This window comes from Mastigoproctus giganteus, chromosome 12, assembly GCF_048544385.1.
Source record: "Mastigoproctus giganteus isolate SK-2022 chromosome 12, ASM4854438v1, whole genome shotgun sequence".
NCBI classification, from domain to species: Eukaryota; Metazoa; Arthropoda; class Arachnida; order Uropygi; family Thelyphonidae; genus Mastigoproctus; species Mastigoproctus giganteus.
Window position 1 is genome coordinate 29,320,950 of NC_143586.1, and position 25,941 is coordinate 29,346,890.

General features: G+C 37.8%; 1 protein-coding gene across 1 annotated transcript in view; it reads right to left on the reverse strand.

The window, feature by feature from the left end:
* Positions 1 to 25,941, reverse strand: part of LOC150076832 (ras-related protein Rab-37-like) — a 68,485-nt gene that overhangs the window by 6,699 nt on the left and 35,845 nt on the right. Inside the window, exons 4-5 of the mRNA XM_090386777.1 lie at positions 17,308 to 17,374; positions 16,408 to 16,460 (exon numbers count right to left, since the gene is read on the reverse strand). Of these exons, the coding sequence (XP_090242903.1) occupies positions 16,408 to 16,460; positions 17,308 to 17,374 (120 nt within the window). The remainder of the gene's footprint in view (positions 1 to 16,407; positions 16,461 to 17,307; positions 17,375 to 25,941) is intronic.

Sequence of the window (25,941 nt, forward strand, 5' to 3'; positions counted from 1 at the left end):
TGCCATGCCACACTGCCCGGATTGTTCGAGACTGGTTCGCGGAACATGAGGAAGACTTCCAGGTATTGCCCTGGCCTCCAAATTCTCCAGACATCAATCCCATCAAGCATCTGTGGTTTGTGTTGGAACGGCAACTCTGATCTGTGGCGTCTCATCCACAGACCTTACAGGAGTTAAAGGATCTGCTAGTTAGGTGTTGGTACCAGATACCACAAGACACATTTAGAAATCTTGTGGCATCCATGCCTCGCCGGTTACGAGCTGTTTTGGCTACACATGGAGGGCTAACATCACATTAGGTAGGTGGTCATAATGTTTTGGCTCATCGGTGTATGAACCAGTCAGGAACTGATATATAATGCTACCTACATATATTTTACCTATACAGACAATAATGCTTATTGTGATAACTTCAGGACACAGCTTAATTGATAACAGTAACCGATGAAACAAAACTGCAGCTGTTCAGTGTAGTTTATTGATGCTGAGCGGGCAAAAATGTGTATATAAAAAGTTGTAAATGGACAGAAAGAAAACATTAAAATCAAGATATATAAAATACTTTAATTTGACTATCCATTATTTCTTAAAAAAATTCATCAATAAAAATTTTTCTGGAAATAGTAATAGTCACATAGTACAAGGAAGCCACATGCTTTTGTTGCACTGGCCAGGGGGAAAAAAATGGGTAGATGAAAAAAACACAAATTATTTGCTTCCCTCCTCACTAATGTGAGGAGGGAAGCAAACTCACACCTTTGAATTTATTCAAACTGTCAGCCTCAACTACCTGCAAAGGCGACCTGTTCCAGCAAACAATGACTCACTGGCTAAAAGAAAACTTCCTACAATCTTTTCTAAACCTCTTCCCCTGTAATTTGAATTTATGCCCCCAAGTTCTAGAATTCTCTATAACAGTGAAAATTGTGCCTTCATTCTTTTAATAACCACTCTCAGAGACTTATAAACCTCAATTAAGTGCTCTGTAAGGTGGGTGGTTGCCAAGCTCTGTAGCCCACATATACGGAGTCTTTTTCATATGGTCGCTCTTTTGCCAATGTCACAGTGCAAGTTGCCTGTCTTTGGATCCTTTCAAGAAGCACAATGTCTTTTTTTCAGATGAGGTTTCAATACTTGAACACAGTATTCCGAATGTGGTCTTACAATTGCCTTATACAGTGGGACTATGACTTCCATATCTCTACAAGATAATGTTTGATAAATCATCAATACTAACACCATGGGCTTTCCTAGCCATCTGTTTACACTGCTTACAAAACTTTGTATCTGCCCATATTGTAACTGCCAGATCATTTTCTTCCTCTACTGTTTTTAATTCAACCGCATATTAACCATATAATAATATTATTATATGGTTATAATAATATTGTTAAATACTGAGGAAGATATGTAACACATAAAACAAGACAATACAGCAAAAATTAACTGTTACCAAAAATGGATATTTTCAGAAGTAAATGTGAAACTATAATTTGTGATATGTCACTTTTAAACTTGGAGAATGTATAACTCTGTGAAATATTATGCATCTCCCACATTGTAGGCCACATTTTTGCCATTTTCACTTTTTTTTTTCACATTTTTCACATGTAGATTACACACAATGCTATTAATGCAGCTAAGGCAATCTCTTATTGCTAACTATATGGGAAACATTGCATTCATTACATTAGCTGTAGTAGAGGCATATGATGCAAGAAAGCAAGCCTATGCAGCATCAGCCAAAAAAAAAAAAAAAAAAACCCGCTCCCATTTCACCCCTCTGTTTGTTCCAAAAATGGACGGGTGAAATTGGAGTGTTTTTTGGGAGCAAACTCCTCTGTCCAGCCCAGCCTTAAATTTATTTAGGCTATCAACTTCCACAACAAAGGATAGAAATCTGTTCCACCAAACAACTACCTGCTGGCTAAAGGCAAACTTCCGCACATCTATCCTACATCTGTCTTTCCTCAATTTGAATTTATGCCCTCTCAGGTGATTATTCTGAGCAAGAGGAAGAATCCCATCAGCATTGAGTATGCTCAAACCATTCAAGGCTTTATACACCTCAATCAGATCACCTCACAGGTGCCTAGTCTCCAGACACTGTGATTTGCAAAACTTAAGCCTTTCTTCGTAAGAGAAACCCTTTGTTCCATTCACTAATCTTGTTGCCATTCTCTGTACTCATTCCAACAGCTCTACATCCTTCTTAAAATGAGGCCTCCAGACCTGTATACAGTACTCAAGGTGTGGCCTAACCATTGCCATGGGTTGCACACTCCTGGCTCATGTTAAGTGGCAGCTGCATGACTGATTACACATAGGGTGGAATTGTAATTTGCAGAAAAGTTTTGCTGAGACCTACTGTATTTATACACAGTGTATAAACACAGTATTTATACAACTGAAAAATAAAAGTCAAGAACCAAAATCAAGCTTTTGTAAGTTTTGGATGTGCTAATGTTTCTTAATGGTGAATTTTTGGTGTAAACCGAATTTATTGTGTGTGTGTGGGGGGGGGGGGGTGCAATTCAAATAATTGATGCAATGTCACTATTTATTATCAGCATCTTTGCAAATTTGCTAAAAGCTACAGCAAGGACAAGTGAGAGAAATTTGGCCGGCATAAATAAATTTAGGATGAATCCGATTGTATGGTTAAGGGTATTCAAAGGTATGGTATTAAGGGTATGGTATAAGGCTATTCTAGGAGTATTCAAAGTTTTCTAGAACATTCTAGAATCGTCTACAATGTTTCACAACATTCAGGAATCTTCTACCACATTGCAAGTGCCTTCTATACCTTTCTGGAACATTCTCAATTATTCTAGAAATTTCTTAAATATTATTTAAGTTTTTTGATTTTTATACATAATAGAAAGTATTTTAATATAAATAGGTAAAAGAGTTGGTCCTATTTTAATAAAAATTTTGAAAATTAAGAAAAATTAAATGTGATTACAGACTTTTAGACAGGAGAGTATATTCACTTATTTAAGTGCTTATTTAATCACCACTTTAGAGTGTGTTCGACTAGTAGTTTCAAAGTTTACAAAAAAGAAAGGAGCACCAAAACGTATTTTGCATACAGCAAGAATACCTTGGTATGAGTCTGAGTATAAGTTACATTTGAAGTTCTGCTCTTTTACAATTAGTCATCAAAATGACATCAGATCCTGAGAGATCTGATGTCATTTTGATTACTAATTGTTCATACTGTTTGAGCCTCAGATCCTCACTGCAAACTTTTGTTGTCAAGGTTTTGACAACAGAGAATATACAGGGTGGGTATTTAATAAACTTTTGGCCATACTTTTAGGTGTGATTCAGATTTGAGATCTGAAAACAATGAAAACAGGTCACATAAACATGTGCCCGATTCTAAAGTTATAGTGCTATGGCTAAAAGTTTCTAAATTTTAAAAATGGCTGTGGAGTTTTGAATGGCAAAAAATATATAAGAATAAGTAAATATATATCTAGTGAATAAAAATTTTATTAGAGGTACATATCTGCATTTTCTTTTATTATTTATTACCATAATAATAAATATGAGAATTATCTCAATATCCAAATAGGGGATCTTTTTTCAATTTCTGGGATAAAATCAGGTAAATTAAAAACACTGAATTTGAATAAATAAATAACTTAAAATACCTTGATATGCTCGTACTTCCCATATGTGAATCCTCCAAGCACCGGAACATGCCGACATCAGCCAGTCCCAAACATCAGATAACCCACCCACTAAAAAAGACTGAGCACATTTCCATCAAAAATAAACCTTATTTCTTATTTTCTAAAGCACATTTCCATCAAAAATAAGGTTTATTTTTGACAGAAATGTGCTCAGTCTTCTTTAGTACGTGGGTTATGTGATGTCTGGGGCTGGTTGATGTCGGTGTGTTCCGGTGCTTGGCATGTTCCGGTGCTTGGAGGTTCACGTACGGGAAGTATGAGCATATAGAGGTATTTTAGGTTATTTATTTATTCAAATTCGGTGTTTTTAATTTAATGTAAATTTAATTTATCTGATTTCATCCCGGAAATTGAAAAAAGAAGATCTCCTATTTGGATATTGAGGTAACTCTCATATTTATTATTATAATTAAGAAAAGGGAGATAGATTGAGATTTTCATCTCTTAGTATATATACCCATCTATACCCATTTATTTTTAAAATTCAAATAGCCATATCTCTGTAACTGTTTAGAATCATTGCATGAAGAATCAGTAGTGATTCTTCATGCATTAAGAATCTGCAGATAAAGGAACCACTAAGTGGCAATGATCACAGTGTGCTCAAGTGGGATTTACTCAAAGAGGTAACTACCATCAGGGATAAAGGGAAGGGTTTTTGCTTTCGTAAAGGCAACTACGATGGTCTGAGACAGTATTTAAACTCTATACGGTGGGACCAACTGATGATGTTACCAACAGCAAATTCAAAATAGGAGACATTCAAAGAATTCATCTTGGAAGCTACTAGGCTTTTCATACCAACTAAGAAATATTGTTCAAGGTTTACGCCTAAATGGATGTCAGATGAACTAATTAGACATGTGGCAGAGAAGAAAAATGCATGGGATACATATAAATTAATGGGTGACATGGAAGCCTATGATAGATATAAGCTGGTCTGTAACCAATTCACAAAGGCGGTTAGGCATGCAAAGGCAGATTATGAGAAATCTTTGGCAAAGGATGCCAAGAAAAGCAGCAAAGAGTTCTTTACTTATGTAAACTCTAGAAGGAAAGGGATGAATCTGATTGGTCCACTGGATATTGATGGTTCAACTGTTGATGATCCTGCTCATGTGACTAACAAACTAAATGAGTATTTTGCATCTACATTCACACATGAGGAGTTATTCAGGGAGGAGAATACCAGAGGTGAATTAAACTCTGGCAGTGAGCTAGATGATTTTGTAATAACTGAGAGGAAAGTGGAGGAGAAGTTGTTGAAGATAAAAATAAAAAAGACACCTGGGGTGGATGGGATCTATCCAGTTATATTAAAGGAGGCAACAAAGGAAGTAAGCAAACCATAATTATGAGAGCCATAATTATGAGAGCTTCCTTGGACTCAGGGGAAGTACCCATGGACTGGAGATGTGCAAATGTGACCCCTATTCACAAAGGAGGATCAAAGGATGACACAAGTAATTATAGACCTGTTAGTTTAACTCAGTGGTTTTCAACCTTTTTTTAATAACGGCACCCCTAAGTAATTTATTTTATTTTGCGGCACCCCTACTCAATTTTCTGCCTGTTAGATCCAATTCTCTTTCTGTATATATCTATATATATATATATATATATATATATATATATATATATATATATACAGGGTGATTCACTACCAGTGCGAAAAACTTGCAGGAGGTGTAGGGGCACAAAGACGAATTGGAATCACATAGCATTGCAGGATCCGAAATGCCTTTGTCATGTGGTAGAGGACGTTGAACGGGAGGTCGTGCGAACAGCGATCCCACTGGAAGTCAGCATTTGCGAACCGTTTCTGTTGAAGAAACCAAGTAGCAAAAGTCCTCTGGAGTGGATAATCCGCAGGCTCCAATGATTGGACGCGTTGCAGATGGTATGAACTCATTTGGTTTGTTGACAGTATCTTCCATACAGTGGATTGGGAAATACCCAATCGTTGGCCTATTGCTCGAGTACTCATATTCGGATTGCCTTCTGCAAGACGTAGGACATTCTCCTCATTGTTTGGCATCCTCATCGTTCGCTCTCGATTCATGGTACCTCTCGTGAAACAACCAGTCTCGTGTAACCTGTGCACACGTGCGAAAATCGTATGACGAGGAGCACGCCTGTGTGGGAAATGTTCCTGGTACAAGCGCAGAGCAGCGCGCCCGTTACAGTCCGCAGCTCCATACGTGAGGTGCATGTCGGCCAGTTCAACGTTTGAATACTCGTCCATCCTACTGCCTCGGGAACTGGTTTGCAAATGCTGACTTCCAGCGGGATCGCTGTTCACGGAACCTCCCGTTCAACGTCCTCTACCGCATGAAGAAGGCATTTCGGACCCTGCAATACTATGTGATTCCGATTCGTCTTTGTGCCCCCTACACCTCCTGCAAGTTTGTCGCATTGGTAGTGAATCACCCTGTATAATATTAAAAAATATATATGTTAGATGATATTTATTACAATAATATAATTATAAAAATTACATTTCATAATACAAATTATATATATATACAGTATATACTTTTATTCTTTATATAGAGGTACTAAGTAAATATCAATTATAGATCACCACAAAATTAAAAAGATACTGTACACATTTTTATAATGAAATAAACATATAAATTAAAAAATAATAATAAGTTTATGTAACTTAAACCCAAATTACGTGGCACCCCTGGAATGTTGTTGCAGCACCCCAGTTGAAAACCACTGGTTTAACTTCTGTTCCAGAAAAATTAATGGAGACACTGGTTAAAGAAGCACTACAGGATCATCTAGACAAGACTTCAGTTATAGGTCGGACACAGCATGGTTTTGTTAAGGGAAAGTCTTGTCTGACCAGTTTGATTGGACACTGTGATGTGGTCACAAAGGAACTGGATGCAGGGAATAACTTTGATATTATATATTTGGATCTTAGAAAGGCTTTTGATACTGTTTCACCTGGAAGACTACTGCACAAATTGGAGCAGTGTGGCATTGGAGGCAAATTTCTGCTATGGATAAAAGGATGGTTGAGTGGGAGAAGACAGAAAGTGGTAATCAATGGACACTGCTCTTCGTGGACTAATGTTATTAGTGGAGTCCATCAGGGTTCGGTGTTGGGTCCATTATTGTTTTCTGTATTTATAAATGATATTGATGATGGTATATGAGGCTTAATGTGCAAGTTTGCAGACAATACGAAGGTTGGCAGAGTTGTTAATCACACTAATGACAGTACGCTGCTGAAACGGGATCTAGAAAAGTTGAGCAGATGGGCTGAGAGGTGGCAAATGAAGTTTAACATTGACAAATGTAAAGTACTACATATGGGAAGCAGTAACCCCAGAGTAACGTATCAACTCTGTGGTACTACACTGACAGTGGTAGAGAATGAAAAGGACCTTGGGATAATTGTGCAGGCAGATATGAAGTTTTCTGAGCAGTGCAGATGGTCTGCAAGATTAGCTCATGGTGTCTTGTCAATGATATACAGGAATTTTTCTAGCAGGGATGAGGAGGTGATTATCCCCTTGTATAAGGCAATGGTCAGGCCACACCTCGAGTACTGTATACAAGTCTGGAGTCCTCATTTTAAGAAGGATGTAGAGCTGTTGGAACGAGTACAGAGAAGGGCAACAAGATTAGTGAATGGAACGAAGGGTTACTCTTATGAAGAAAGGCTTAAGTTTTGCAGATTACAGTGTCTGATGACTAGGCACCTGCAAGGTTATCTGATTGAGGTGTATAAAGCCTTGAATGGTTTCAGCATGCTGAAATGCTGATGGGTTTCTTCCTCTTGCTCAGAATAATCACCTGAGAGGGAATAAATTCAAATTGAGGAAAGACAGTTGTAGGATAGATGTGCGGAAGTTTGCCTTTACCCAGTGGGTAGCTGATTGGTAGAACAGACGTCCATCTTTTGTTATGGAAGTTGATAGCCTGAGTTAAGCTAGACAGGTATTTGGAACGGACGGAGGGGTGAAGTGGGAGCGGTTTTTTTTTTTTTTTTGGCTGATGCTGCATAAGCTTGCTTTCTTGCATCATATGCCTCTACTAATGCTAATGCTAATCAGACCTGTGTTGATGTAACATTTTTTATTCCCTCATAATTACTTCAGAAATCATATTCATTCTCAAGTTATGCATATTCTTAATGACTCACATTATATATATATGCAAGGTTGTTGGCAAATTGAAAAAGTGGCTTTTCAGAGACATGATAGGATTTCTAACAGCAGGAATACTTACCCTTGGCTCATGATAGCACAAAGCCATTCAGGTGGAAAGAGTGTGTATAAAACCAGTAAATCTGCTAAGGTCTTTGCACTTCATTATTATTATTATTATTAGCCATATGGTGCAAGGAACTGCACCAGCCAAAAAAAAATTTCTGAGAGAGAGAGAGAGAAGTAGAAGGGAATCACCAAGGAAGAGAAGAATGATGATATCCAGCTCAGTACCCTGGGTGTGCCACTTGTGCTCAAAGAACCTGGCATATGCACACAACTGACATTTATTAGTTGTGCTTGAAACAGAGTTCCTGTATTCAATGTTTGTATACAAGCTTTTAAAAATGGATGATAATATTGCTTCAGGTCAGATCACAGTTTCAGATCAAAATTCTTTTTTCAGTATTAAAACTTTATGTGGTAAAATGCAAGCACAAATTTAAGAATTGTTGTAGGAAGCATTTGATGGGTCAATAGTAGATCACAGCACAATTTCATGTTAGTCTTAAAGGCTTCATTAAAGTCAGATAAGTGTTGAAGAAAAGCAACACTCAAGTAGACCACGGATATCTACAGACAATACATTAGCAGTCATTTTCGTCACCATTTTGGAGGAAGGCGGACATATAATCCTTGAAGAAACAGCCAAAAATCTAGAATACTGAAGTTGTCTTTTCACCAAATTTTAACTGAGGTGTTACAAAAATGAAACGTTTGTCCAATGGGCCCCACATTTGTTGTTAGATGAACAATGAGCGGAACTTAAAGAAATTGCAATGCAGTTACTTGCATGTTACTGACAAGAAAGATGAAGAGTTTTGCCATTGATGACATATGGACATGTGACTTTAACCTGAACTGAAATCACAATCAGTTCAGTGAAAGCATCCATCCTTGCCCTGCCTCTCTAAATATTGTCAGCATAAATCAAAAGCGAAACAAATGGTCATCGTGGGCTACAATTATGAGGGCATTATTGCCACTGACTTTGCTATACAAAAAGATCTGACATCTCTCAGACACTGCATGACAATGAGATTTGAGCACAAGCAAAAATGATATTATTACTTGCGTAGTGTCTGTTAAATGCCAAACAAAAAACAAATCAATTTTTTGAGAGTGTAGCAATAAAGTTCCTGGACTAGTGCAATAAAAAGAACACAAAGTGAAGGAGCTCAAAAATGGTTTTATTTTTATTCAAAGTAATCACTGCCTGAATGCACTTATTACACTGTTCCAAAAGTTTCTGAAAAGAGTTGGCGACAACATCCAAAGAGATAACATTCAGTTCTGTGATTACATTTTTATGTCTTCAATATCCTGAAATTTCTTTCCTTTCGGGACCGTTTTCACCTTGGGAAAGAGGAAGAAGTCCACTGATGCTAAATCGGGAAGTAGAGTGGATGGTTGATCTGTACAATGCCATGTTTCATTAGAGAGAGGGCGCTGACTCTATTTAAAAGTTACAGCTGACAGTTACAGGCTCCGCAAAAACGATAAGTGTTTGCCTTTTATTTACATGATTGTTGTTTTATATTGTACTTAATACGTAGTCATATAGTTATAGTTACGCTGGTTATTTTTTATTTTAATTTAGATAAAGAGTTTTTGTGGATTTTACTTACGATAGGTAAAACCGTTATTTTTGTTCGATTTTTGTAGCCATTGTTTTTGTATATAGGGAATTCAAAGTTTTTGTAGGGAATTCAAAGTTTTTAATTGAGGTAGCTAGGTAGCTCTAACGCATAATTATATAGTAATACGCTTCACTGTTTCTATTTCATAGTTTCTATTCAAATACTACTGACATTTAATTTATTGATTTTATTAATTTAAACTACCATGCCCCGAACTAGAGCAGCAAAGCAACGGGCACAAAGTGGCAGGAGTGTTGTGACTCGGGGGAGAACTGAGGGGGGCGATTCTCCAACGCGTCACAGCCTAAAAAAATGTACAACTTGTGAAATGTTTGCCGAACTCTCTGGAACGGAACATGATATTGCCATGGGGGATGTCTTTGTGTGTGCGCGATGTAAGGAGTGTAAGGAAATCAGGCGACAACTCAGCGTTGTTATGGGCCTATATGAGAGTTTGAAGGACAGGGTGGATGCCCTCGAAGGAAATAAATTGAGGGGCCCATCAAGCTCTCAGCTGCCCACATCAACGCCAGAGCGTGCACTTGGTCATCACGCAACACAGCGGCAACCCCCAAGGCAGAATGCGCTGGTCCCACAGGAACTATTAGTTGTTGGTGACTCTATTGTCAGGGAAACGGGGAACATGCTATGTAAAATGGATAGGTGGAACAGGACCAGGGTATGTCTGCCAGGGGCAAAGGTTGATGACGTTGTAGAGCGGATATCATCTTTCAAGGGCACAAAAGGTGATATAGTTGTACACGTTGGCACTAATGATATTAAGAGTAGGAGACCGGCAGAATTACTCAACAAGTACAGGTCACTGTTGAAAAAAAGCCGAGAATTAGGGTTGAATTTAAAAGTGTCTGCAATTCTGCCCAGACACGATAGGAGGGAGTATATGATGAGAGCCTTGTCGATCAATTCGGCCCTGGAAAGATTGTGCAAGGCTCAAGGGGTAGAATTTTTTTCAGCCTGGACTGTACTTGTTAACAGGAGAGATTGCTTCTACAGGGATGGGATACACTTAAATAGAAAGGGTGCAAGAATATTTGCTGATGCTATCGAGGCAGTGTTAGGTGGGTCGGAAAACTGCTAGTTTGGGGGGATACAAAGACTAATAGTTTAACAGTAACCGCAGGCAGAGGTGAAGGTGATTCTTGCACAACTTCTATTAGAATAAGAAGCGACCTGGAGCGAGGGGTGTTGGGGGTTTCAGGGACGGATGGCAGTCATCCTGGAATAGTTGGGTATATGGGATGTGTTAGGGTAACGAGGAATAGGCATAGGAGCATGTATGCTTGCATGTATACCAATGCTAGAAGTATAGTAAATAAATTTGATGAATTTGAAGTGTTGGTCAAGACATCAAAGGCGGATATTGTTGGGATAGCAGAGACGTGGTGTCACAAAGATATAAGGAATGCAGAACTGGAATTTGGGGAGTACAATGTGTACAGAAAGGATAGACAGGACAGAAAGGGAGGAGGTGTTATGCTGTTAATTAAGAAAAACATAAAATCAAGAGAAGTGCATCCAGTTGATATAGATGGACAGTGCACTGTTGAGTCAGTTTGGTGTGACATAAGCACTGCAAAAGCAAAAATAAGAGTAGGAGTGTGTTATAGGCCTAATGACTCGAATGAGTACAATGAACAATTGTACAGAGAAATAGAGTGGGCCAGTAAATCAGAATGTCTTATAATGGGGGATTTTAACTTCCCAGATATTGACTGGAACTTGTGGGTTGGTCACTCACACACTAGTCAGACTTTTGTGGATTTATTGGATGATTGTTTTCTGCAGCAGCATGTTCGAGAGGCAACCAGAGAAAGTAATACTCTTGATCTGGTTATCAGCAGTGATCATTCGTGTATTAAGAATTTGCAGATAAAGGAACCACTAGGTGGCAGTGATCACAGTGTGCTGAAGTGGGATTTACTCAAAGAGGTAACTACCGTCAGGGGTAAAGGAAAGGGTTTTTGCTTCCGTAAAGGGGAGTACAGTGGTCTCAGACAGTTTTTAAATTCTGTACAGTGGGATCGACTGACGATGTTCCAAACAATAAATTCTAAGTGGGAAGCATTCAAGGAATTAATCGTGGAAGCTACTAGACTTTTCATACCGATGAAGAAATATTGTTCAAGGTTTAGGCCTAAATGGTTATCAAATGAACTAATGAGACTCGTGACAGAGAAGAAAAATGCATGGGATGCATATAAATTATCAGGCGACGCAGAAGCCTGTAGCAGATATAAGCTAGTCTGTAATCAGGTCACAAAGGAGGTTCGGCAGGCAAAGGCGGATTACGAGAAATTTTTGGCAAAAGATGCTAAGAAAAACAGCAAGGATTTCTTTACTTATATAAACTCTAAAAGGAAGGGGCTGAATATGATTGGTCCACTTGACATCGATGGTTCGACTGTTGATGATCCTGCTCAGATAGCAAACAAACTGAATGAGTATTTTGCATCTACATTCACACGTGAGGAATCATTACAGTTTGAAAATGGAAGAAGGTTATCAAATTGTAGCAGTGTGCTTAATGATTTTATAATAACTGAGAGCAAAGTGGAGGAGAAATTGTTGAAGTTAAACATAAGAAAGGCACCTGGGGTGGATGGGATCTATCCAGTTATATTAAAGGAGGCGGCAAAGCAACTAAGCAAACCCTTAGCCATAATTATGAGAGCATCCTTGGACTCAGGAGAGGTTCCCACGGACTGGAGATGTGCAAATGTATCCCCAATTCACAAAGGAGGTTCGAAGGGTGACACGAATAATTACAGACCAGTTAGTTTAACTTCTGTTCCGGGTAAAATAATGGAGTCACTGGTTAAAGATGCATTGCAGGATCATCTAGACAAGACTGCAGCAATAATTCAGACACAGCATGGGTTTGTTAAGGGAAAGTCTTGTCTGACAAATTTGATTGGTTATTATGATGTGGTCACAAAGGAACTGGATGCAAAAAATAATTTTGATATCATATACTTGGATTTCAGGAAAGCTTTTGACACTGTTGCGCATGGAAGACTACTGTACAAATTGGAGCAGAATGGTATTAAGGGTAAGTTGCTGCAATGGATAAAAGGATGGTTAAGTGGGAGAAGACAGAGGGTGGTAATTAATGGGTGCTGCTCTTCGTGGACTAATGTTATTAGTGGAGTCCCACAGGGTTCGGTGTTGGGGCCACTGTTGTTTTGTATATTTATCAATGATATTGATGAAGGTATATCAGGCTTAATGTCGAAGTTTGCAGATGACACGAAGGTTGGCAGGGTTGTTAATGACAGTAATGGCAGTGTGCTACTGCAACAGGATCTAGATAATTTGGGCAGATGGGCTAAGAAGTGGCAACTGAAGTTTAACCTTGACAAATGCAAAGTACTGCATATGGGTAGAAGTAACCCCAGAGAAACGTACCAACTGTGTGGTACTACACTTAAGGTGGTAGAAAATGAAAAAGACCTAGGAGTAATTGTGCAGTCAGATATGAAGTTTTCTGAGCAATGTAGACAGGCTGCTAGGGCAGGTCATGGGGTTTTGTCAATGATATATAGGAATTTTGCTAGCAGGGAAAAGGAGGTGATTGTCCCTCTGTATAAGGCAATGGTCAGGCCACGCCTTGAGTACTGCGTACAGGTCTGGAGGCCTCATTTTAGGAAGGATGTAGATTTGCTTGAGCGTGTACAGAGAAGAGCAACACGATTGGTGAGGGGAATGAAGGGATCCTCTTACCAAGAGAGGCTTAAGTTCTGCAAATTGCAGTGGCTGGAGACTAGGCACCTGCGCGGTGATCTGATTGAGGTCTATAAGGCCTTGAATGGGTTGAGCACACTGAATTCTGATGGGATCCTCCCACTTGTTCAGAATACGAACCTACGGGGACATAAGTTCAAATTAAGAAAGGATAGATGTAGAATAGATGTGCGGAAATTTGCCTTTAGTCAGCGGGTTGTTAATTGCTGGAACAAACTTCCATCTGTCGTTGTGGAAGTTGATAGGTTAAATAAATTTAAGGAGGAACTGGACAGGCAATTGGAGGGTATGGTGTGATTTTTTTTTTTTTTTTTTGGCTGATGCTGCATAAGCTCCTACACTGCTTTCTTGCATCAAGTGCCACTACTACTACTACTACTACTACTACTACTACATCCAAAGAGATAACATTCAGTTCTGTGATTACATTTTTATGTCTTCAATATCCTGAAATTTCTTTCCTTTCGGGACCGTTTTCACCTTGGGAAAGAGGAAGAAGTCCACTGATGCTAAATCGGGAAAGTAGAGTGGATGGTTGATCTGTACAATGCCATGTTTCATTAGAAATGTCTTCACAACAAGTGCACAATGGGCAGGGGTTCATGCAACAAGAACCAGCTTCTTTTCTCTCGAAATTGCAACCTCACCCGGGAAATGCATTTCAATAGTTTTAGCAGCACCTGTATGTAAACGCAGCACTGACTCTCTTCCCTTTAGGTACAACTTCCTTGTGAATCACACCATTTTTCCAAAAACATGATCAGCATTGTCTTGATCCTGGACTTCTGTAAACAAAACTTTTTGGGCCTTGATAATGATTTTAAAGTCCACTCGCTGCAAGCTCTGATACTTTGTCTCTGGGTTGTACTGAAACACCCAACACTCATCTCCAGTGACAATACTATTGAGGAAATTAGGATTGTCTTGACAAGTCTAGATGAAGTCTTTGCATGATGACACGCTTTGTTGCTTCTGCTCATCTGCAAGGCTGTGTGGCGCAAACTTTGCACAGACTTCCTTTTCCCTAAATCTTCATGAAGAATTTGATGAATTGTCTCCATACTCATATCCCACTCATCAGGGGCTCCCAGGCTTGCCTGATAGCTCCAGTAAGAGTCTACTTTTTGGTGGTTGATCCTGGCTGCCTCCACATGGCTTGGGATGGGAGTCAGGGTGCGAGGAACCAGGTGTCCTCTGCCCCCTGGCTGCGAAATGCCAGGTGCTGGCACTCAACATTCAACACAACCCACACATACACTGTACATACCTACACACACACACACTTGCTGGCATTGGCACTATGTCTTGTCAGATGCATCAGTGGCTTATAGGGGAAACCCTGGAGACTGCTGTACAATACACAAATACTTTAAATACTTAAATCCCACTCATTAACCATCATTCTCGGGGTCAAATGACTATCTCCTGCTGCTATTTTCCAACCTTTTGCAACTCTGTCCTCATTTCGAGAGGTTTACAGACACCCACTTCTTGGGATGTCGCAAACATCTTTACGTCTATCTTTGAACTACTTATGTCATTCAAACACACACTGACATGACTTCATATTTAGTTAGAGGGGCATATGATGCAAGAAAGCAAGCTGATACAGCATTAGCCAAAAAAAACCTTTCCATTTCACCCATCCACTTGCTCCAAAAGTACGTCCAGTTCTTCCTTAAATTTATTTAAGCTATCAACTTCAACAACAGCAGATGTAAGTTTGTTCCAGTAATCAACTACCTGCTGGCTAAATGAAATTTTCCTCAGATCTATTCTACTACTGTCTTTCCTCAATTTGAATTTATGTCCCCTCCAGTGCATAATCTGAGCAAGATGAAGAATTCCGTCAGCATTCAGCTTGCTCAAACCGTTCAAGGCTTTATACACCTCAATCAGATCACCTCACAGGTGCCTAGCCTTTGGATGCTGCAATCTGCAGAACATAAGTCTTTGTTGTTACGAACAATCCTTTGTTTCCCTCACCAATCTCATTGACCTTCTCTGCGTTCGTTCCAGCAACTCTACATCCTTCCTAAAATGAGACCTCCAGACCTGTATGCAGTACTCAAGGTGTGGCCTGACCATTGCCTTATAAAGGGGATAATCACCTTATCCCCCCTCCTAGCAAAATTCCTGTATATCATTGACAAGACCCCATGAGTTTCTGTGGCAGCCTGTCTGCACTGCTCAGAAAACTTCATATCTGACTGCACAATTGCCCATAAACAGTTTTTAATATTTAGTATGTTTCTGTTGCAGATTATTCCAGTTTAAACAAAATTTGATATTCGTTTGTTGCTCCATTGCAAAATCTTGACATGGAATGTTAACACTACTAATGAAACTGGTTGTTACTTGCAACAATCAGTTTCATTAATAGTGGTCGTTACTTGCAACATATCGGCCTACTGGATAATCTCTGTATTATCATGTGTTGGACGAAGTTTGAATTACAACATATCACTTCTGTTTATTTTCAAACTCATTGAACATGACTGCAACAGTACCAGTCTGAAAAAAAATTTTCCCACACCTTGTATATCAAAATAAAAACAGAAAATACTGTACAATCTTTGGAGAATACTGGTGAGAAAAAGTATGTGGGATGATTTCATTTCATTCCAAATTTAAAAGTATGACATAAAAATTTTAAAGAGTGGCATCTGTCAGATGCCACATTAACAGCAGAGTGTTAATTTGGCATTTACCAATATTTAAAATAAATTTTGTCTGAAGAAAAAAAAAAGTAAGCGCTACTTTTCAGACATGCTCATTAAATAATGTGTGAATTATTTCTGCAGTAAGATGTGCCAAAATACAGTGCAGGTGGTAAAGTAATTGTTGTCGAATTTTACAAACATAAATTAGCTTGGTTGAAAGTGAAATACTCTACAAACAGTTTAAGTATAAAATATCTCTCAATTTACCAATTAAATTATTTGGCAAATGTGAGTGAAGTCAGTGGATGTAAAATCCTCTGATTGCACTATCCATTCTGAAACCACTAAACTTTGAAAAATTTGAAAATGCATACAAAATTTAAAATATTGTAGAAGAGAAATTTCATATACTTGCCCTTGTATTGTCAAAACTTGTTTTGTTTGTAACATCGTACAATAATAGAAGTGCTGGAAGACAAACAGGCAAATTCATATTAGTACTTTTTGGCAGCTGCTTTTAGAAACAAAAATAGTAAAAATTTCTAGTTTAAGTTACTGTATTACTAAATTGAATACTTTTAAAATGGATAATGACAAAGTGATACAGTGTTAAAAATTATTCTGTTTCAATTGTTTGATTAACCATTAATAATTTTGATATGTTTATCAATAAAATTTAAAGATTTTTGTATTATTTTATAAATATAATTACGTAAAAATTTTGAATTAAAAATTGTTAATTGCCATTATTAGGGTGAATTGGACATGGTCATACCATTGATCAGGCAAATTTCAACTGAGCAGGGGTGAATATTGTTCCAAGCCAAGTTAGCACACTAAGTTACACATGTGCTTGTGTTTCGTGTACAGCAGTGCTTCTCAAATTATCTGTAGTAAAGGACCGTTTCTTTTATTTCCAATCCACCGCAGAGTCGTACTTTTGTAAAATACAAATCTCATGGACCAGTAATGGATGAATCGTCAGGGACCATTACGTTCGTGAACCACAATTTAAGTAGCACTGATGTAGAGCATTCCTTGTGATTTAAATTACTTAACCGTTGTTGAAATTTCATCCCCACCTGATCTTTGAACTTTGCTAAAACATCTAAAAAAGACTACATTCCACCACTAACGTAAGCTTAATACTACTTTAATATGATACAATATGAAAGACCATTTTTACTCTTACTTAACTGTATGCCACATGCTATGATTTTGTTTACTCTATTAATGTGCAATATGATGTAATCAGGAAACGATAGGAATATGTGCTTGTCTAATGAGTGTACCAAGTTAATTAAAGTTTACTTACCATGAGCATCTCTATAGTATGCATGCGTCACACTCCTGAACCTCTCTTGGCCTGCTGTATCCCAGATCTATAAAAAATATTCCTTGATGATGAAAGGGCATTCATGAAAATTAAATACCTATCAATTATACTATCTTTTCTATTAGAAAACATATACACATTTTAACAAGTTAGCTAATGTTTGTGGTGCATTACATTTTCAGGCACGTTCCATTTTTTAAATTTAGTGTTTGTTTCCTATGATTAACAAAAGTGAAAATTAAATAATGAATTTTGCCAGTTAATTACTTTTTAATTTAATTAATTGGTAAAACTTCAGATTAGGGTACCCCATCCAACAGGGTGGCTAGCAAAACAGTGGGAAAGCAGTGATTGACAAGTTGTGACTCCACCACTGCCCTCCTAGGTTGATATGCCTAGGGTGTTTTCTCCCCACTTGCTGCTGTTTTTAGATCATGAACTCATTTTTCGATTCGAAAACAGCGGGATGGAGGATAAACGCCCTTCCTAAGCTAAGCACCCCCCCTTCCTCGAAGACACAAAACAATAAGAAAGAAAATGCCTCCCAAATTAAAACCCAATCACTTCTGTCTTTCCTCACTTTCATCAGTGTGCCCTATACTGGAGTTCCGCAAACTGATTTTTAGTTATTTTTAAAATTTTGTTTTAAAATTTTAAAATTTTAATAAATTTAATTTTAAAAATTTTATTTAAAAAATTAAAAATAAAAATGCAATTTAAAATTTTAATTAACTTTAATTTCAATTAATTTTAATTATTTTGCTAGTTAGTTACCAGTTAATTTTATAATATATAAAAGTAATTGTTTACTTCACAACATTACATCAACTTTATTTTAATATAACATTCAGGCAACTCTTTGTACTTCACTTTTTTTCTGTATTTTAACACAAATTGAAAGGCAGGGTGTATTTTACATTTCTACCGTGATTAATATAATAAAAAAACTGTCATATTAGGATTACCTGAGAATCCATCCATAAATTGCATGTGTTCTCAGCCAGTTTGCATGTTTTGGCTGCACAAAAAATTCGAAATTCCATGACAGAAAACCTGCCCATCCTCTCCTGAGACCGACTAACTCAGTCACGAAGTGAAAAAAAAAAAAAAACCATAATAGTAACTCATCATTAACGGGATTCAAATCTGCACTTTTTACCACCTGGTGTGAGGCTGATAACAAAAAAAAAAAGTCCAGAACAATTTTTGTTTGAGAACCAGAACATTTTGTTTCAGTGGATCAGCCATATTACTCATTCCTTCCCCCAGTTAGCACACAATATCCTGTGCTTTCAGATTCTGTATATGGATATTATGTATGAAAAAATAATAATAACAAAAATAATTAGCATATTTTCTCCATTTCAATGATTAGGAATGGCATAGCAAATATTTCTAAAAGTACTAAATATAAAATTTCATGAAAATCCATCCATCCATTGGGAGTTGAGTTGTTATATGAGGTCGGACAGACAGATAAATGGATGGATATAGTGAAGACAAGAGGCACTTTATGCATATATGGGAATGTGCCTATAAAAGATAAAGCAGCGAAGTTTACGGGTGGCTTAATTTTACACCTCGTGAGTACCACAGTTGGTATAATCGCCATTCTTTCCACATTGGGTGTTAAAAACCTGAGTTCCGATCTCGTCAATGACGTGAGGAATTTTTATGGCTATTTTTCACAATGTGGCTCAGTTAGTCTGTCTTAGGTGAGGATAACATGGTGTTTTTTTCCCAGAAAAAAACACCATGTTATCCTTGGTTCAGAAACTCGGGTTGATTGTTCAGCAATCGGCAAGTCAACCTTAGAACATATGTAATTTACAGACATTACATATGGCACCAGGGGCATATTAAGTGGGGGAGAGGGGGAATATGCCCTCTCTTAACCAAAAATTTGAAATAAAAAAAAAAAAGAACAGGAGGTGTTTCGCTTCTTTATTCTCTCAAGGGATTTTCGGGATTTTCAGTGTACGAAGAACTAACCGAAAGACCGAACGGAAATCATTGGATTTTCTGTTTTTCAGAAAATCCAATGATTTTGTCCAGTGGCTTTTCAGTGTACGAAGAACTAACCGAAAGAACTAACCGAAATCATTGGATTTTCTGTTTTTCAGAAAATCCAATGATTTTGTCCAGTGGCATAACTATTCCAATGCAGCTGCATTTGGGCCTGAGCTTGAAAGAGGCCCATGAAATTTGAAAGGCAGAAAGAAGAAAATAAAAAAATAATAGTAAAGAAGAAAATAAAAAAATAATAGTAAAGAAGAAAATTAAAAAATAATAATAAGAAGAAGAAATTTAAAAAAAATAATAATAATTAATAGGAGAAAAGGAAATGGACAACATTATAACTCGCTAGCTAAAATAAAACTTCCTGCAATCCAGTCTAAACAACTCCCACCATAACTTGAAATTATGGCCCCTAGTTCTAGAATCATTTATAACCATGAAAATTTCATCCTTATTCATTTTGCGTATGCCTCTCAGAGCCTTAAACACCTCAATCAAGTCTCCTCTAAGGCAGTGGTTTTTATGGCTATTTTTCAGGCCGGAACGACGTTTCGGTACTTTTTTCTAAATGTCATAATAGAAAATCATAAATGTACATACCTAATATGAAACAATGGCATAATCAAAGGGGAGGGAGAAATAATATCTATTTTACCCATTGCTACTAAAAATATATATTAATAGATTTCTTTAAAAATTTATTTAAAAACAAAAATATAAATTTTGCAATGAAACTTGAACGTTTCTTACTAAAGTACAATGTGTTAGATAAAGAGATCCAATGAATGAGATATACTGTGATGTGTGTGAACGCTGCATTTTGATTCGCCATGAGCTGAAAGCTAGAACTGGTTGTTCTATGAACCGTGAGTCTGAAGTCTGATTCAGTTACTGTACAGTCGATCTGGTGTTATCATATAGTCTTTTGGAGAACAAACGTTCCAGTACTATTTTTTTTTATAGCAATACACCTCTACTCTAAGGTGCCTAATTTCCAACTCTGCAATCCATATATTCAAAGTCTTTCCTCATATGGATGCCCTTTTGCTGATCTCACCCATCTTTGGACCCTTTCAAGAAGCATAATGTCTTTCTTTAGGTGCGGTCTCCATACTTGAATACAGTATTCCAAGTGTGATCTCACAATAGCCTTATATAATGAGATTATGATGTCCTTATATCTACAACTAGCGATTGTTCGATAAATCGTGGATAGGACACCATGGGCCTTCCTTGCAACCAAAAAAAAAAACCAAACTATTATTTTTAGGCCACCCGAATAATTAAACACATCTGCCGTGCTGTGTGTCTTATGTCTCTAAATTGTGTGTATTCTATGGTCGATTTGTCTGTTTTGCTGGATGAAAATCCCCAGTTTCTGGGGAGGAAAACCTTGCTATCTACACCTGAGACCGACTAACTCAGCCACAGAGACCACCTTGCAACTAAAATTATAACATACGGGTCCCCTGTAAATGATTACATCTACCCATATTTATTTTGTCTGTAAATCACATGTGTTCTCTGGTCGATTTGCCTGTTTGCTGGACGAAAAAACCCATGGGGGGGGAACCTTGCTATCTATGCCTGAGACTGACTAACTCAGCCAAAGAGTGAAAAAAGCCCACTAAAGTTCCTCGCGTCATCTACAGGATTCGAACCCAGTACCACTGTCCTACCCGCACAGACCCTCCTTGCAACCAGTCTACAATGCTCGGAGAACTTCGTATCTGACCATATCGTAATATCCAAGTCCCTTTCCTCCACTACCAACTTTAGTTCAACTCTGCCAAATGTATAAGTTATTTTGGGGTTACTGTTCGCCAGGTGCAATACCTTATACTTTGCAGGATTAAAGCATAGCTGCCATTTTTCTGACCATCACTGGTCTATCTAGGTCATTCTGAAGAAGCTCTGCTTGGCGGAAATCATTAACTACTCTACCAATCTTTATATCATCTGCAAATTTAGATGTCACGCCCTCTATCCCTTCATCGATGTCATTTATGAAAATCAAAAACAGCATTGGTCCTAATACTGATCCTTGGTGAACCCCACTTCTTATATCAACCCAATCTAAGGAATAACCATTTATCACAACCCTCTGCCTCCTGCCCTGAAGCCATCCAGCTATCCATGTTAGGACTTTCCCTGTGATTCCAACCTGTTCCAGCTTATAAAGTAACCGCTCATGTGGGACTGTGTCAAATGCCTTGCTGAAATCTAAATAAACAACTTCAAAAGTATTTCCTAGGTCCAGCTCTTGAGTGACCCTGTCAAAATAGCTAACCAGATTAGTTAAACACAATTTCCCTTTACAATATCATGCTGGGTATCCTTCAGAATTGCATTTCTAGCTAAGTGATCCTGAATTCCCCCTACCCTTGATCATAATCTCCATGATTTTCCCTACTACTGAAGTTAGACTAACCAGCCGGTAATTTCCCACTTCACGCTTAGAACTGCCCTTATGTATTGGAGATGTCTACTTCAGTCACTCCAAAATCAGCAGGGATCACACAACTTGTCTGTCCAACATGTCACTCCAAAGCATGCAGTTTCATTAAATTTATGGTTTTGAGGTCACTTATGAGGGCTGAACATTTTTTCCTTGTCTATTGCTTTTTTTTCTATACAGCCAACAAGACTGGACTTTGTCACTTTTAATACATTTTATAACTGTTTTATACGTACTGTATCTCTTCTGTTTTCACTTGTAGTGGGAAAATTTGTTGCAAAGTTACTTGAAAAGGAAACAAGAGTAGGGAACGAAACAAAAAAATTCAGCCAATCAGATATTTTAATTTTGCTTTATTGGCAAAGAAAGCTCTGCAGCTCTTATCAAGCATCGTGTACTATTCTGTGATTCTTAATTTTCAAGTGTAGTGATTTGCACCAAAAAAATTCAACTCAAAGACGCTAAATATAAGAACTGGCTCGATGATTATTTAAAATGTTTTTGTAAATATTGTAAATGCACGCTAACAGCCGAATTAAGTGATATTGAAAACCATCATAATACAAACGAATCACAAGAAAGCCAAAGAGCCCTTTAGTTTTTAGCATCAGAGACAGTGGTGAACTGTGAATATTTTGACAATGGGCTCGCAGTTTTTCCGACTTTCTACCGAGTAAATCTGATCTGTCACGGAAGTGACATCATCCGCGGCTTCCGCTAGAGGTGCTTCCCACGCTCACACTATTAGTAGTGTGACTAGAGCGCGTGACGCATTTTTCGTGACCGGTATGATATCTCGCGTCAGGGGCGGATTTAGGGGGTTGGACAGATGCGGTTTATTACTCCCTTAACCATGCGTATAAGTGAATGTGTAAAACGTTCCTAGGTCTATATAAAAAAAAAAAAAAAAAAAACACTTAAAAACCGGTTGTCATGCCTCGCCTTACGATGATAACTGGAAATGACAGTGTCTGGAGTTCTAACTTTTTAGAATTTTTGAATAGTATGACGTCACAATCATTCTTCCTGAAGTTACTACTGCCGTAAGTATAACTGCAAACAATACAATTATTTGTCAACAATTTCTTTTTTCGTCTCGCATTTTCGTTACATTCCATTGTTAGGTTGCATATGTTGCTTCAACTACAAGGTCGGTACATCAATCGGTGCTAATTTACAGAGATATTTAGATACGTTGCACTCTCAAGTATACATCTCTTACTTTAGTTATCATAAATCCATTCTATCTTGTCTTCCATAAATTATGAAAATCTGTGAATAATCAATAAAATATTTACAATAAAAAAGCTCTTTTTTTTTCGTAATCGATATATACAAATCAAAATACCTAATAGAAACGCGAAACATCCGTTTTTTTTATTTATTGGTCTTTTTTTTAACAACTAGAGAAATATAATTGATACTTTTTTCATGATAAAATTTTAATATTGCGAATAAAAAATAACACGAAATATTTCCCGTATCACAAAATTTTCGATTTTGATTGTTTCAAATTCTTTCCATTTCAACATGCTCTCAAATTTAGCTTCATAATTTTTTAAATTAGCAATAGCATTGATAGTTCGAATAATTAATTTATATGCTTTTACCATTGTCATTCTGTAAAACTTCTGAAAGGTAAGAGAGCCCCTGCAGGATGTCGACATTAGTGCTAAATGGTTAAGAAATTCCAAATTTAAAAGTCGATTTAATAATCCGGAATATTTAACTTCTGGTTCAAAATGTTTGCACAAAGCGGGATGATTCCTTAAATATCGGTCGTGTGGCCCGAACACACGACCGATCTTTATAGTTTCCACATCAAGCTCTTTAGCAATCATCCTTAATTCGCGCTGGGTTTTTTTTTTTTTTTTTTTCGGTAGATTGGGGATACACTTTTTTTTTTTTTTTAATTATTGCCTGTATGCCATTATATTGATGATCCAGCTCAGGTGGCTAACAAACTAAATGAGTATTTTACATCTACATTCACACATGAGGAGTTATTCAGAAAGGGGAATGCCAGAGGTGAACTCTGGCAGTGAGCTAGATGATTTTGTAATAACTGAGAGGAAAGTGGAGGAGAAATTGTTGAAGATAAACATAAAAAAGGCACCCGGGGTGGATGGGATCTATCCAGTTATATAAAAGGAGGCAACAAAGGAAGCAAGCAAACACTTAGCCATAATTATGAAAGATTCTCTGGACTCAGGGGAGGTACCCATGGACTGGAGATGTGCAAATGCGACCCCAATTCACAAAGAGCGACACAAGTAATTTTAGACCTGTTAGTTTAACTTCTGTTCCAGGAAAATTAATAGAGGCACTGGTTAAAGAAGCACTGCAGGATCATCTAGACAAGACTTCGGTTATAGTTCGGACACAGCATGGTTTTATAAAGGTAAAGTCTCGTCTGACCAATTTGATTGGATACTAAGATGTGGTCACAAAGGAACTGGATGCAGGGAATAACTTTGATATTATATACTTGGATCTTAGAAAGGCTTTTGATACTGTTGCACATGGAAAACTGCTGCACAAATTGAAGCAGTGAGGCATTGGAGGCAAATTGCTGCTATGGATAAAGGGATGGTTGAGTGGGAGAAGACAGAGGGCGGTAATCAATGGTCACTGCTCATCGTGGACTAATGTTATTAGTGGAGTCCCTCAGGGTTCAGTGTTGAATCTATTGTTGTTTTCTGTATTTATAAATGATATTGATGATGTATATCAGGCTTAATGTCCAAGTTTGCAGACGATACGAAGGTTGGCACGGTTATTAAGGATACTAATGACAGTACGCTGCTGCAACAGGATCTAGAAAAGTTGAGCAGATAGGCTGAGAAGGAGGCAAATGAAGTTTAACATCAAGCTCTTTAGCAATCATCCTTAATTCGCGCTGGTTTTTTTTTTTTTTTTTTTTCGGTAGATTGGTGATACACTTTTTTTTTTTAATTATTGCCTGTATGCCATTATATTGATGATCCAGCTCAGTTGGCTAACAAACTAAATGAGTATTTTACATCTACATTCACACATGAGGAGTCTGGGGGGGGGAACCTTGCTATCTACCCACGAGACCGACTAACTCAGCCACGAAATGAAAAAAAAGCCCATTAAAGTTCCTCGTGTGACCTCCTCTTTCACTCCGCTGGATATCGCTTGCAGCCTCGATATTCTAATCAGAATATCGAGTAGCGAGGTCCAACAGGATCTAAAAAAGTTGAGAAGGAGGAAAGTTGAGATAGGCTGAGAAGGAGGCAAATGAAGTTTAACATTGACAAATGTAAAGTACTGTACTACATATGGGAAGCAGTAACCCCAGAGTAACGTATCAACTCTGTGGTACTACACTGACAGTGGTAGAGAATGAAAGGGACTTGGGGGTGGTTGTGCAGGCAGATATGAAGTTTTCTGAGCAGTGCGGACTGTCTGCAAGAGTAGCTCATGGTGTCTTGTCAATGATATACAGCAATTTTTCTAGCAGGGATAAGGAAGTGATTATCCGCTTGTATAAGGCAATGGTCAGGCCACACCTAGAGTACTGTATACAGGCCTGGAGGCCTCATTTCAAGAAGGATGTAGAGCTGCTGGAACGAGTACAGAGAAGGGCAACAAGATTAGTGAATGGGACAAAGGGGTGCTCTTACGAAGAAAGGCTTAAGTTTTGCGAATTACAGTGTCTGGAGACTAGGCAGCAGCGAGGCGATCTGATAGAGGTGTATAAAGCCTTGAATGGTTTGAGCATAATCAGTGCTGATGGGATTCTTCCTCTTGCTCAGAATAATCACCTGAGAGGGCATAAATGGGAGAGTTTTTTTTTTTTTTTTTTTTTAGCTGATGCTGCATAAGCTGCTTTCTTGCATCATGTGCCTTTACTAATGCTAATGCTAATATTTTAAAACATTTTCTACACAAGGAAAGGCTCGACAAAGTTTCAAAATCTGCGAACATTTCATCTTCGTAAAGTTTATATAATATCTTAGTTGCCTCAATCCCCTTCCCCTCTACTTTGCTACTGCCACTAGTTCTTTGAATACGGTGCAAAATGTCGGAATCACAGGGATATTCAGCTACTGTGACCATGTAAACATAGACAGGAGAAATTTACTGGAAGGCAAGGATCACTCACTTCT